The sequence below is a fragment of the Rhincodon typus genome, chromosome 11 (genome assembly GCF_021869965.1).
Source record: "Rhincodon typus isolate 14 chromosome 11, sRhiTyp1.1, whole genome shotgun sequence".
Lineage (NCBI taxonomy): Eukaryota > Metazoa > Chordata > Chondrichthyes > Orectolobiformes > Rhincodontidae > Rhincodon > Rhincodon typus.
The window spans coordinates 30,710,919-30,725,266 of NC_063342.1; the positions used below are offsets into that span (position 1 = coordinate 30,710,919).

At 37.4% G+C, this 14,348-nt stretch overlaps 1 protein-coding gene across 1 annotated transcript in view; it reads right to left on the reverse strand.

Moving 5' to 3' along the window:
- The window catches only part of LOC125484419 (ATPase MORC2-like), a 57,088-nt gene that overhangs the window by 35,312 nt on the left and 7,428 nt on the right, over window positions 1–14,348 (reverse strand). Inside the window, exons 4-6 of the mRNA XM_048603078.1 lie at window positions 9,263–9,331; window positions 4,605–4,695; window positions 366–474 (exon numbers count right to left, since the gene is read on the reverse strand). Coding sequence (XP_048459035.1) covers window positions 366–474; window positions 4,605–4,695; window positions 9,263–9,331 — 269 coding nt within the window. The remainder of the gene's footprint in view (window positions 1–365; window positions 475–4,604; window positions 4,696–9,262; window positions 9,332–14,348) is intronic.

The window sequence follows — 14,348 nt, forward strand, 5'->3', positions numbered from 1 at the left end:
ATATAGTTAAACAGGCTGATTGCCCTGAGAATAAGAGTGTTTTTGTTGGTTTTGGACATAGGTTAAAACTATTACCAAACCTAGAGTGTTTGTATTGAATAATGTTCACTAAGAACTTAAAATGTCAGAAACAGCTTTTATACTACTGTTTCAGTAATACTCAAGTTCTGTACTACGAAATGACTACTTATCTTTTGGCTGGCCACTTAACTATACTATATGAAAGGCATATGAAGGCAAAGGGGATATCTGACACAGTCTACACTCTCATTTTCTCAGATCCAGGATGAATCAGAGAGCCAGCCAAGCTCTTACGGGATCAGACAGAAAACAAAATGGTGAAAATAAAGTTCTCTCTCACTTACCTCATCAATACCTTCTTTCTCATAAAATGTTCGAGACATAAGGATGCATGTCATGGTATTGTCTTTTTTGGTAAAGAGAATGAAATCCATTCCGATCCTCATTGAACCACTGAAAGTAGTAAGTCATAATTAAATACAGAGGAGTAGCTGATTGTGATTCACACAGCTGTAGTATTATAACAATTTAACAGAACAGCTACAACTTATTTTTGCAGCTTTTTGTCAGGTTGCTTGTTCACAAACTTAAAATCCACAGAAATTGAGAGTTATGTTGGCAGTAAAAGGATGATGATATTTCTGATAATGAACAAGTTGGTGGAAAATGCAATTCAATACAGAAAATTAGTGAAGTAACATATTTTGGAATAAGGATAAAAATTGGTGTATTTCTCAATATAGCTTGAGAACACAAGGACAAGATGTATAACTACATAAGTCTGAGAAAAAGTTGTTTGCCCAAGGTCTTCAAACTCAATGAGTAGAACCATTTTAAAATTTAGTCAAAAAGTCTAAAGAGCCACATTGTCATTATTGACACAATAATAATGAAAAAATTCATTTGTGAATTTCTCTGCAACAATTCTACACAGGCTCATAAATATTTGGTTAACATTCCAGAGAATTTGACAAGTTGCTAAATTGAAGACGTTTCCTTAAAATGCTAACAAAAGTTTAAAAACAAATGAATCAAGCCATTTAGTTGACATGAATAGCATTCTTAAATTTGAAAAAAAAACCTCTTACTTTAAGGTGATTTCTGCTCCTAGAATTTTTGGATAATCATTTAATATCTGGACAGTGTTGTCATTGGCAAACAGGGCTATGATTTAAGCTTTCAATTGGATTCTCAATTTATGAAACTCAGTTTAAAACAATTACTCACACTGGAGCTAAATTTTATCTCAACCAGTTAGCAGGTAATATCTGTTCTCATTTTCATCATTCTATCCCTCAGGCTTCACAGATAAAGGCATGTCTTTAATTATGAGAATTTTTTCCTTTTTTTAAAAAAAGATCACTGCACAGCTGAGTCTGAGATTTAGATACATCACTCTTATACAGATTCACATCAGTGTATGACTTTCCTCATTTCACAATATGATTTTCCTCATTTCACAGCCTATTAAGCTGTCATAAAACTAGTTGAGCCACAGAATAACTTCACTCAACCAGTGACTGCTTTCCTGTATTTCTCTGCCTTTTTGAAAAACTTCTCCAAAGCTTTCCTTTATGGTTCTATAGTTGGATAATACTTAGCTTGGGCACCATGCTGTAGTGAAATGCGTCAAAATTTGTTTTCTCATTGTTGGTGACTTTTCTTTGGTAATAAAATATACTGGATTTGGGATGAATGAGAATCAACTATCTTGAAATTCTTGCTTTTCCTTCTTTATCATTATTTCCCAAGCAATCTCAAAATAAGGGCCAAAGAAAGTATGTTCTTACAATCTTTGAACTGCCTGCTTGCACATAATGCATGTATTATCCAACATAGACTCAATGCCAGGACCAAAGTGAGTGTACTCTTTTCCTGGTTAATACATCTACCTGTCTGCACATGCACATTAGTACAGCATAAAGAATATTATGGGCATTTGTGTAATAACTGATAGATCATCACTCAAATTGTACACCTAGCCAAATGAGAAGCACTTACCCATTGTACCAATCAGCTTCCAAGTATGGCAACCAATCAGAATACACAATTTTAAGCAATCTTTTTGAATAAGACAACCAAGGCCAAAGTAAGTACAATGCTTTATTTCTAAATGCAGGCAGGCACATATGATCCACGTGCCTGGACGACAGGTATTAGTGCAGTATGCCACTTCCCAGTGAAACATTTGTCAAGAATAATTACTAGATAGGTGATGATTTTCTTTGCATGTTTCCTCATTGGGAGCATAATGTCAAGAGTTCCTTGAAACCTCATGGCAGTCAATGTTTAAAAGGATGCTTTGGATCAAGAACGATTTACCATTTGCACACCAATCCCCAAGGTTGTCAATGCATGTCCTGAACAAATTGAAAACCTGAAGTTTGTTTTTTTTCAGGAATTCCTGAAAAACAAACCTACAGGACATGATGACCATTCAAAATATCAGGTTTAAGTCTTAACTGGAATTCTGCATGCAAGTTTGTGCTGCGTACTACAGGAAAAATTTAACTGTGCTAGGGAGAACTGCAATACACTTTGTATTTGGTAAAAAATTTTCAAATGCTGAAAGGAATAAACATGGTCAGTATAGGTTAATTTTTCTGTAGTTAGTGGGGTTAGAGGTCATGAATTTCAACACCAAGCTTCACTATTATGGCATTAAAACTTCCATTTCTTTCCCAAGGATCTCCATCACCCATCTTGGACTTCCTTACCCATCCTGTAAAACTTAAGTCAAAATCCAAGCTGGGAACAAGTATGTTGCATTTCCCAGTCCCCATTTTGTTCTCCTTTCTGTAAAGTCAGATAAATCTCAGGTTCAAACACATTTTATTTGGGACTTTACCAACTCAACAATTTCTTGAGAATGTTCCTACAAATTCCTGCCTTTCACTCTCCCAAAAGATAAATTAGCATAAACTGAATGATGTTTAAGTAATTGTACAATCTGTCTACACACCAACATTGTACCTTTTAAACTAGGTGCTTTTCTTTACATATAGCTTTGGCGTGAAGGGAAGTAGGGCGAAGATAGCAGAAGTTCCTTCTCTAATACAGTAATTTTCCCTATAAATGAGGGTCGTGTCAGAAGACTGAAAAGTAGCAAAGATCAGAAATCCTATTCAAGGCTAAAGATGCTGATGAAGGATGCCTTCCAGGTCACACACTCATGTTCATCAGGGTGTGCTGCCCAATGAGTGGGAGATGGCAGGAGGGGAACAGTGAGCCCACAGAAAAACTAAGGCTACACAGCATTAGAAGACAAATTGAGAGTGGAAATAAAAGCTAGATCTCACATGGATGAGCTGCCTAGTGATTACCAAACATTGAGTTAAAAGGAGGGAAACAAGATTTTAATGTTAGGAGTAGAATTAGCTAAGATTCTGTTTAAAATTGTAAAACTTCAATTAGATGTAAGAAAAGAGATAGAAAGGAAAGAAAATGAAAAGAACAATGGAATGGATAGGGAGAAAACAGAAATGTAAATAATAACGTTCGAATCGGAAAGTGAGGGGAAAAATGAACAAAGACAAATGGAAAGAGATGAGAACAATAAAAGGAAAATGCAATATTAAAAAGTTTGAAGTCCAAGAGAGAAAGAATTCAAACAAGACAAGCAGCAAAGGGCAATTTAGGAGCCCTCATGTATAAATCACAAAATGCTACCATAGAATTTCAGCAGGTAATAGGAAGGGAAATGGAATGATGCTTTTTATTTCAAAGGATTAAAGTATAAAAACAGATAAATCTTGCTCAAATTATTCAAGGCACCATGCCAGCCACAAATAGAACACTGAGAAGAGTTTTGAACCCCATATTGTTCAAGGAAAGATATTAGAGGCAATCCAGAGAAGATTTACTAAATCGATCCTTGACATGGAGGAATTTGAGGAGAGCTTGTGTAAGTTGGGCCTGTACTCAGTGGAGTTTAGAAAAATGAGAGGCAGCCTATTTAAAATAAAAATTATTCTTTGGGGCTTGACAGGGTAGATCCTGAAGGGTAGTTTCTATTTGAAAGAGTGTCTAGGACCAGAGGGCATAATCTCTAAGGGATCACCCAATTAGGACAGATTAGGAGGAATTTCTAATCTCAAAAAGTATGAATTTGTGGAAGATTTACTGGAGAGGGCTTTCCAAGCTGTGTCATTAAAAATCTCTTTCAGTCTGGAATATATTTAATCAGGAAGGGAATCAGGGGTTATAAGGATAAGGGAAGAGAGTGATGGAGTGTTATCAGATCAGCCATTATCTTACTGAATGGTGGAGCAGACTCCACCAAATGGCCTAATTTTCTGCTCCTACATCATATCATCTTATCAGTTAATAAAGAAATGAATTCTGTCGACTCAAATAGGCAAACAGTAATAAGAGAATTCTTTCATTACTTGCTTTCCCGCCCATTTTGTGTCATCCATAACTTGTCAATCATACATTCATTTTAGAAACAAACAATCACATTCAAACAGCAGAGCAAAACAGAAGAAAGTTGACAAGAATGTTTTCTTAATTCTAAAAATCAATCTCAAAGGTTTGAACTAATTTCTTCTGCAAAACTAATGACAAACTTCTCTGAAACTCACGACTTCAATCCATTTCCAAACCGCCCAACAAGTCGGGAATTTGAAGCCCTCTTTATAGACTTTCCTAAATGAATAATGTCTTCTGCTTCACCTGTGAAATGTAGAAATTTTGTTATAATCCTGTTTTCATATGTTTACTGTAATTTACAATAAACAAATAACATTTTTGTGCTGAATTTCTGGAACCTAATCGCCAAAGGCAATGGCTGAGAATTTAGAACTATGAACCTATCAATAAAAATTAATGCAGATTTTTGAAAGGTAGGTCACGTCCGACTATCCAAGCCCTGTTTTTTCTTGAAGTCACTACAACTGTCAACAGTATGATGTGCCCATGAATGGCGTTTATATAATTTCTATAATATCATAAGAAAATACAATTAAAAGAGCATGAATTGAAGGCAATTTGTGAAACAGGTCTGTAATTAGTTTAGAGATAGGGATAGAGTAAACTGAATGTTCCCTATTTGGTAAAGAGGTTTTTCAGCATATTTCGTTTAATTAGGGGAGGAAAACGGAATTTACGTCCAACTTACCTACATTAAGTTTTGTAGATAGGAGAAGGGAGCTATAAAAGGATACAATGTGACTAAGTGAACATGAAAATCTATAACAGATAAAGTCCAAGGTTCTTCTACATTAGGGAAGTGTAACATCATCCATTGTATACCTGATCATCTTCTTGGTCAGATATTAGAAGGAAGATTAATAGGATCTGGTGCTCATTTACACTCACTGTTAACAGTTAATAGGAACAAAACACAATCTTAAAGCTGAATGGAATTTTACGTCAAGGGGTTGGTATGGTTACCAGTTATAAAGGAAGGGGAAATTCTGGACCTAATATTCAGAATTAAGTCCAATCAGGTAGAAGGTGCATCAGCAGGGAAGCATTTTGCACACAGTGATCATAACTCAGTTAGATTTAGAATAGTTATGGAGAAATTTCAAAAAGATTTGGTCTGAGTGAATTGGAAGCAACTCCTTGTAAAGTATCAGAGCAATAGGAGGCTTTCAAGAAGGAAATAGCAAGAGGCCAGGGCAAGTATTTTCCCATCAAGATAAGGGTGGAGACTGGAGAAGCCTAGATGTTAAGGAACATAAAGTTTAGGACTAAGAAAATAAGCTTATTGCACAAAGAATATGAGACAGTCATTAAATGGAATATAAAAAGTGCTGGGAGAACTTAAAGGAAATTAGGAAAGCAAAGAGTGCAGCAGAAATCATTACAAGAGGAATTAAGAATAGTCCAAACGGTTCTTGAAAAAACATTATAAAAGAGCAAGAGAATAACTACAGAAAGAGTAGGGCCCATAATGGTAATCAGTGTGCAAATCCAGAAGTTGTGGGTGTGGTCCTCAAAATGGAAAAAGATGACGCAGGTGTAGACACCAGGGGTTTTAGCAGCCTTAAGAGTGAATAATGCCATGGGTCTTGTTGAGATGTAGTTTAGGCTGTTGGAGAAGGAGATAACAGGATCATTGACAAGCATTTTCAAATCCTCTGACCACAATCAAGGTGCCAGAGGACTGGAGTGTTGCTAACATTGTCCCATTATTTGAAACAAGACAGAGAGGGGAAGGTATAGATAGGGAAGGTATAGATAAGGAAGTTACAGGCCAGTCTAACCTCAATGGCATGGAAATTATTAGAAAGAATTCCTAGTGACAGAATTTGGAGAAAGTCAGATTAATCAAATACATCAGCATGGACCTGTTATGGAAAGACTGTTTGACAAATTTGATTGAATTTTGAGGTAACCGGAAACATCGACAAGGGCAATGTGGTCTACATGGACTTTGGCAGACTTTGTAAAGAAACCAAAAACCCACAGGATCCAAGACAAAGTGGTATTGGATCCAAAATTGGCTGAGAGGCGTGAAGGAGAGGGTGATGATAAAGGAATGTTTCTGTGACTGAAAATCTGTTTCCAGTGGGGTACTGTAGGGTTCAGTGCTGGGAACCTTGCTGATTGTGGTGTTCATTAATTATTTAGAATTAAATGCAAGAAAACTGATGAAGTAGTTTGCAGATAACGCCATTAATGAGGAGGATATCAACAGACCCCTCAGGTGGTCAGAATAGTCATAAATGAAATGGAATTCAAACCAGAAAACTAACACACTTGTGGAAGGATAACAAGGAAAGGTTTATGCTATAAAACAGCTGGATCCCAGAAAGTACTGAAGATCAGAGGGACGTTTGTGTACATATCCACATATCCCTGAAGGTACGAAGGCACATAGATAAAGTGGTTAAGGCAGTTTATAGGATATTTGCCTTTATTAGCAGAAGCATAGAACACAAGAGCAAGGAGGTTACGCTGGAAATGTATGAAATGCTGGTAAGGCTACAACTAGAATTCTGTGTGCTGTTCTGGTCATCATATTATAGAATGGATAATACTGCGCTAGAGAGGGTGCAAAGGAGATTTAACAGTGTGTTGACCAGACAGGAAGCTTGAGCTATTGGGAAAGGTAGGCTGGGATTGTGTTCCTTGGAACAGCAAAGGTTGATAGGGGACCTGAAAGAAGTGAATAGGATTAGGAAGGGCATAGATATGGTGGCTAGGAAGTTGACTTTTCCAAAAGTAAAAAAGTAAAGAACAATGCATTATCGATTGAAGGCAAGAGATGGAAGGCTAAGAGGAGAGCTTTGGAGAATGCTCATTATTCAGTGGGCAGTGGGAGCCTGGAACACAGTACCTGAAAAGGTGGTTAAGTGAGAAACTCTTGGAACATTTAAGCAATATTCAGATATTCATTTGCATTTCCATAGCCTCCAGGGTTTTGGGCCAAAAACCGGAAAATGGGATTAGTGTAGTCAGATCTGGTATAAATATGATGGGCTAAATGGCCTTCTGTGCTGTGCTGAGTCCATGAGGAAGGAAGTATTGTGCAAAACAAAAAACAACTCACTGACTTGACTCAATAATTCTCACAACTTGCACATTTTGATTATTAATCCAGAGGAGTCAGGCTAGAACTTTAAGTTAAATAAAAGCAAAGTACTGCAAATGCTCAAGATCAGAACAAAAAAAGTGCTGGAGCAACTCAAGTCGCGTAACATCTGTGGAGATAAACACATTTCAGAGCCCATATCCATAGTACAACCTATTGGACTCAAAACCTGAACTCTTGTTCTCTCTCCACAGATAATGTCAGACATGCAGAATCTGTCTAGACTTTTTAGTTCACTAATCCAGGATGAATATATTGAAAATATTTGAATACTTCTTTCAAATTATGTACAGGAATAACTAATTTATTATGATAACATTGTTAGAATTTCAAACTGAACTGTTGCTTTAATACATGCATCTTTATTTAATTAGTTGATTTTCTTTCAAAATCCCATTTTGTAGTATTTCAGTTACTACTATCATCTCATTTGTCTTTCCTGTTATTCAGGAGTGCAGCTTCCCCAGTTTATTTTCTCTATTTCTTTCTCAAACTATGCTTAATTTAGTTTATGCGATCCTCAAGTTCTAAGATCCATTTTCAAGTCAGGGTACAACTCTATGAAGACTAACACTTAAATTGTGGGGAATACCAAGTACACATCAAGACGGTTTCTCCAAGGCCTAGATTTGTCTAAAATTTAACAAGTCTTTGTGTTGCATATGGTTTATAAAAATGTAAATAATTAATATAATCAGGTGTACTCTTGACAGACAGTGAAGGCTATCTTAGGTTACAAAGGGATCTTGATCAATTGGGCCAATGGGCCAAGGACTGGCAGATGGAGTTTAATTTAGATAAATGTGAGGTGTTGCATTTTGACAAGATGAACAAGGGCAGGACTTATACACTTAATGGTAGGGCCCTGCGAGTGTTGTCGAACAGAGAGACCTACGGGCTCAGGTGCAAAATTCCTCGAAAGTGGTGTCACAGTGACACAGGGTGGCAAAAGAAGGCATTTGACATGCTTGCCTTCATTGCTCAAACGATTGAATGTGAGTTGGGATGTCACATTGCAGTTGTACAGGGTGTTTGAGAGGCCACTTTTGGAGTACAGTGTACAGTTCTGGTCACCCCGCTATAGGAAGGATATTATTATTTTGGAAAGGGTACAGAAAAGATTTACAAGGATGTTACCAGGACTGGAGGGTTCGAGTTAAAAGGAAAGGCTGGATAGGCTGGGATTTTTTCCCCCAGAGAGTAGGAGATTGAGGGGTAACTTTATAGCATTTATAAGGTCATGACGGCCAGAGATAAGGTGAACAGCCGAGTTCAAAACTGGAGGGCATAATTTTAAGGAGAAAGATTTAAAAATGACCAGAGGGGCAACTTTTTCACAGCGGGTGGTTTGCATGTGGAATGAACTGCCAGAGGAAGTAGTAGATGCTGGTACAGTTACAACATTTAAAAGACATTTGGACAGGTACATGAACAGGAAAGGTTTAACAGAATATGGGCCAAACGCAGGCAAATGGGACTGGTTTAGTTTGGGAAACTTGGTCAGCATATACAATTGACCAAAGAGTCTGTTTTCATGCTATATGCTTTGAGACTCTTTGGTTGCCATAACCTCAGCAGAAAACTAAACTGATATGGTGATCCAGAATTTCACTTCCAAGCCAACAGCAAACACACAATCAGGAAAGCCTCATGGCAAACTTGCAGAGTTAGAGGCAACAGAACTTTTAATGTACTTACCTGGATTCATACCAATACCATTATCCAGAAAACACAGCATAAACCCTCCTCTTATTTCATCATTGGTTTCTGAAACATAAATATTAAAAGCTGTCAACTCAAATCAATTCAGCCTAAAGTTTGGCTTCCATGGCTTACTAGGATGAAAATAAACTGAAAAAAATTTGAATAAAAAAATAAAAGTTAGAATGAAACTTACAGTCTCACCATTTGAATACAGAAATAACAGCAAAGATTATCTGTTGAGAGCTTAATGTCTCTCAATGATTTGGGTCCCTCCTGAATAAACCTTGTCTATATTAGATGGTCAGAAGACAGGGACTCCTTTCAGTCAGTGAGCATGTCTAGTGTCTTTGGTGATGCTTTCAGGACATCCTGAAACTGCTTCTATTATCCTTTTGGGAGTCTCTTGCAATAATCAAGGTCAGAGTAGACAGTTGCTTTAGGAGGCTGGTGTCAGGCATATAACCCGGCAACATGTTCTATCCAGTGGAACTGGTTGAGTGGTTACCACCTTGAAGCTGGACATGCTAACTTCAGACAAGATATTGCTATTGCACTGCCCTGCTTCCGCAGGATTTGAAGGACTTTGTGAAGGCACCACTAATGGTACTTAACCATTATTTCATGTTGATCATCATTCAAGATCACTGACTACCTCAACAGCAGTCATGTTTTTATCTTATAGCATGTACCATATTCCTCATTAGCGAATGCAAAGACATTTACTAACTGCGTAAAAAAATACACACCACCAAAAAATTAATAAAATCCCATTATGGACTTAAGAACATAACTTTAAAAGGTTTGTGTAAGGCTCTCCCCCTCCTCTGCTCCTACGATGCTGCTTGGCCTGCTGTGTTCATCCAGCCCTGCACCTTGTTGTCTCGGATTCTCCAGCATCTGCAGTTCCTACTATCTCGAATTCTACATTGTAAGTTTCATTCTTATTGCAATCACAATTTGACAATAAATCAGTTTGATAATCATTCCCAGCGACCAACATACCATAAATTGTAAACAAGCAAACATAATAAAAATAATAAATATCCATCCCTCCCACATTTTGAATTTGTTAGTTATTTTTAAAAAAAAGCTTGCTAGAGTCACAATTATTAGGTTTCAGATTGTTGAAGTCTTTACTCAAACTTACGCTGACAAGTTTCATTTGTCCCCTCAAACCAATGGGCCAGTTAATAAACCTTTTATCCTCCCTTGCAAGTGAAAACAAAAAATATTTATGGAGGCTGGTCTGACTGTCTCCACACCCCTCACCATTACTTAATATCAAAAGGATAAATAAAATTATTCAATCAAACATGATGTGACTACGATGAGGATTAAAAATATGTACACATACCATTTTTAATGCCAGAAAAATGTTATTCTTTATTTGTTCCTGGGATGTGGGTGTCACTGGCTATGCCAGCATTTACTATCCATAACTGCACTTGAACTGAGTGAATTGCTTGGCTAGAAGGCAATTAAGAGTCAACTGCATTGCTGTGGGTCTGGAATCACTTAGGCCAAATCAGGTAAGGATGACACATTTCCTTTCCCAAATCAATTGAGTTTTTACAACAATGATAAAAGTTCATCTAATTGTGACTGTATAAATTACAGATTTTTAACTGAATTTCAATTTCACCATGCCCATAATTTTAGCCTTAGGTTCTTGATCTGTAGTCAAGATACATTACTATTATGGCAGTACCTCCCCCTACTCCACTGATATTGTAGCATGGCTCCTTTTTACATAGTAATAGTAGTGGAGCTTGTTTTGCTGCCTTGCCATTTTTTGTGGGTGAATTTGAAACAGGCAGAGATGCAGGTTTTCATGATCAGAGACACAAATGCTCATCATTGCTCAAGTTTTAATGAGGAAAATTCAATCCCTGAATTTGTTTAAAATGATTACTACAGTGGTTCTTTGAGGGTTATGATATCAATAACACTTAATTAGTCAAAGGCTGCTCATTCAAGATAGCTTTGCTATCAAAGCACTAACATGCAGCTGACTGTTGATACAATACTGTCATTGAGAGGCCAAAACTACATTGGGACACCATTCACAATAAAAAAAGTTATGTAATTTACAAAAATAAACTTACATAGTTTACAATAAAAAATAAATTTACATAATAAATGAATTAGACCTCATTCAACAGCTTTGGGGGAAGAGACTGGCCAGGGTGTTAGAGAGATATACAAACTGAGACTTAAGATATTCCTGAAATGGTCCAGAGATAAGCTGAATGCTTTGCAAAACCTGCTTCTGATTGGTCGAGAGATTATATCATGCACTCAATGTCTCTCGTAGGAATTTGTCCTAGCCTGTCATGACCTTAAGAAATGAAAAAAACAAACATTATAAAAACTATAAAGTTTAAAATGATTTGCTAAACTAAAACAGCTGCAATAGATCACATCACTCGCAAATTGGCTACAGTTCTGGAATTTTCCAGTGAATGAAACCAAATCACTTGTGAAATTTCATGCATACAATTGCATGGGACCTGTAAACAGATAGTGAAGGCACATACTTTCTATGTCAAACCTGGAACTGAGAACAAAGGGAATGTTGAAATGTTTTGTAATTGTAAAAGGTGCTAATAGCACCTTCTAAGATCCTTGAGCAGACAGTGAAATTAATTGTCAAGTTGTAACAGATTCCTTAAATGGGCTAGTCACAGGACCAAACTCCTCTGGTCTTTGATAAGTTTTTAATTGTACATTTCTGAACATGTTTTGATGTTAACATAACAGAAAGCAAAGAGGTACAGATGAAATAAACAAATATTTTGCTTCAGAGATAGTAGGAACTGCAGATGCTGGAGAATCCGAGACAACAAGGTGCAGGGCTGGATGAACACAGCAGGCCAAGCAGCATCATAGGAGCAGATTTGCTTCACTATCTTTACTTCAGAGGATGTAAAAAATGTGCCAGTCACAGTCACAGAGAAGTACAGACCCTTCAGTCCAACTTGTCCATGCTGACCAGATATCCTAAATTAATCCAGTCCCATTTGCCAGCATTTGGCCCATATCCCCTAAACCCTTCCTATTCACATACTCAACCAGATACCGTTCAAGTGTTATAATTGTACCAGCCTCCACTACTTCCTCTGGCAATTCATTCCATACACACACCACCTTCTGTGTGAAAAAGTTCCCCTTAGTTTCCTTTTAAATCTTTTCGCTCTCACTTTAAGCCTATGTTCTCCTATTTTGAACTCCCCTACCCTGGAGAAAAGACCTTGGCTATTTACCCTACCCATGCCCCTCATGATTTTATAAACCTCTAAGGTCACCCCTCAGCCTCTGACACTCCAGGGAATAGCTGAAAATCAGGAGGTAGGATGACAGTAGCAAAGTCAGTGAAATTACAATCACAAGGGAAGTGGTACAAAGCAAAGTGATAAAGGTGCAGACAGATGGGTTTCTGGATTCAGCCAAACTTCATCAAGATCTTAAAAGAGGTTAATAAAAAGGAGGTAGTAGATGCATGGGTGACTATCTTCCAAAATTTCCTAGATTTAGGAAAGGCTCCATTTAGCAAATATAGTCTCTCTATTCAAGAAAGGAGGAAGGACGAGTACAGGAAACTATGTCATTTAGCTTGATATTTGTCACGGAAACATAGAAAATATAAACACAAGTAGCCCTCTCAGCCCTTTGAGCCTGCCCCACCATTCAATACGACCATGGCTGATCATCCAACTCAATACCCAGTTCCTGGTTTCTCCCCATAACCTTTCTTTAAAGCATTCAATATTTTGGCATCAAATGCTTTCTGTGGCAGAGAATTCTACAGGCTCATCACTCCCTGAGGAGACATTTTCCCTCGTATATCAAGAAAGACTTGGAAGGTGGTGATCATTGAACATTTTTAAAGGCACACAGATATATTCTTAAATCACAGAAATCAAGGATTCTCAGGATAAATGGGAATAGAATCTGAAACACAACAAGGTCAGCAATGTTTTTAAGTTGTAAAGCAGGCTTGAGAAGTTGAATGGTCTTTTTCTGCTCCTATTTTGCTCGTGTGTAACACCACAAAAGAAACATTAAGCCAGCCTGAGACAGGCTGCTTGATACTTAGCTCAAAGATTCTTATACCTGTCTCAAAGAGGTGTTGCTACATCATCTACTAGGGAATGAAATCTGCCATTTTGACCTGGTCTGACCCACGTGATTCAAGACTTACAATGTGGTTGACTCTTAACTGCCCTAGGATTACAATAAGCACTGGGCACACATTAATGACTTTAAAATAAATTCATTTTAACTTCATAGGGGTTTTTGGAAACGCACCACACATTATTCAAAATTAAACCACTACTTACTGCAAGAGGCCACATCTTTCATTTTCTGGAACTATAAACTAAGACAGAAGTTTGGCTGCTATAACTGGAGTATCAGGAAAGTCTTTTGCAGCTTGAAAATTGAGTGTTGCATGTTGTTGACCTGAGTAGTATAATGTTGCTTTTTGGAAAAAGAAGAAGGAGAATGAGACTGAAAGGCACCAACAATCTTTTGAGTTAAGGAAATTCTACTTGACAACAGCCCTCTGATGGAGCTTTATCGTACTCTGCATCTCAAAGTGCCCAGAGCAGTAGACAGTGGAAAACTTTGAAAGCCTTCAGAGGGAAAACGTGTACGCACATGCACGTGTGGGGAAAAGACAGAAGAAACTCAAGAAAACATGAAATAATATGTATCTGAGAAGACCCAGGTTTACTCATCAAATTGAAGGATGGCAGCGCCTTATAGGCAACAGTACATAGCTGCAAAGAAAAAAAATCAGAAGTGTTCAGAAGACTAACTTGCCCCTTATGGTCTGGACCTTTGTAATTTTGTTTGCCTTATCCATAGTCTTTCCACCCTTAGTATATGTGAAAAACTGCATACCTTTTGTCTGTCTCAATCATAAATGAGCATATATGCATTTCAGAGATAGTAGGAACTGCAGATGCTGGAGAATCTGAGATAACAAGGTGTAGAGCTGGATGAACACAGCAGGCCAAGCAGCATCAGAGGAGCAGGAAGGCTGACGTTTTGGGCCTAGACCCTTCTTCAGAAAATC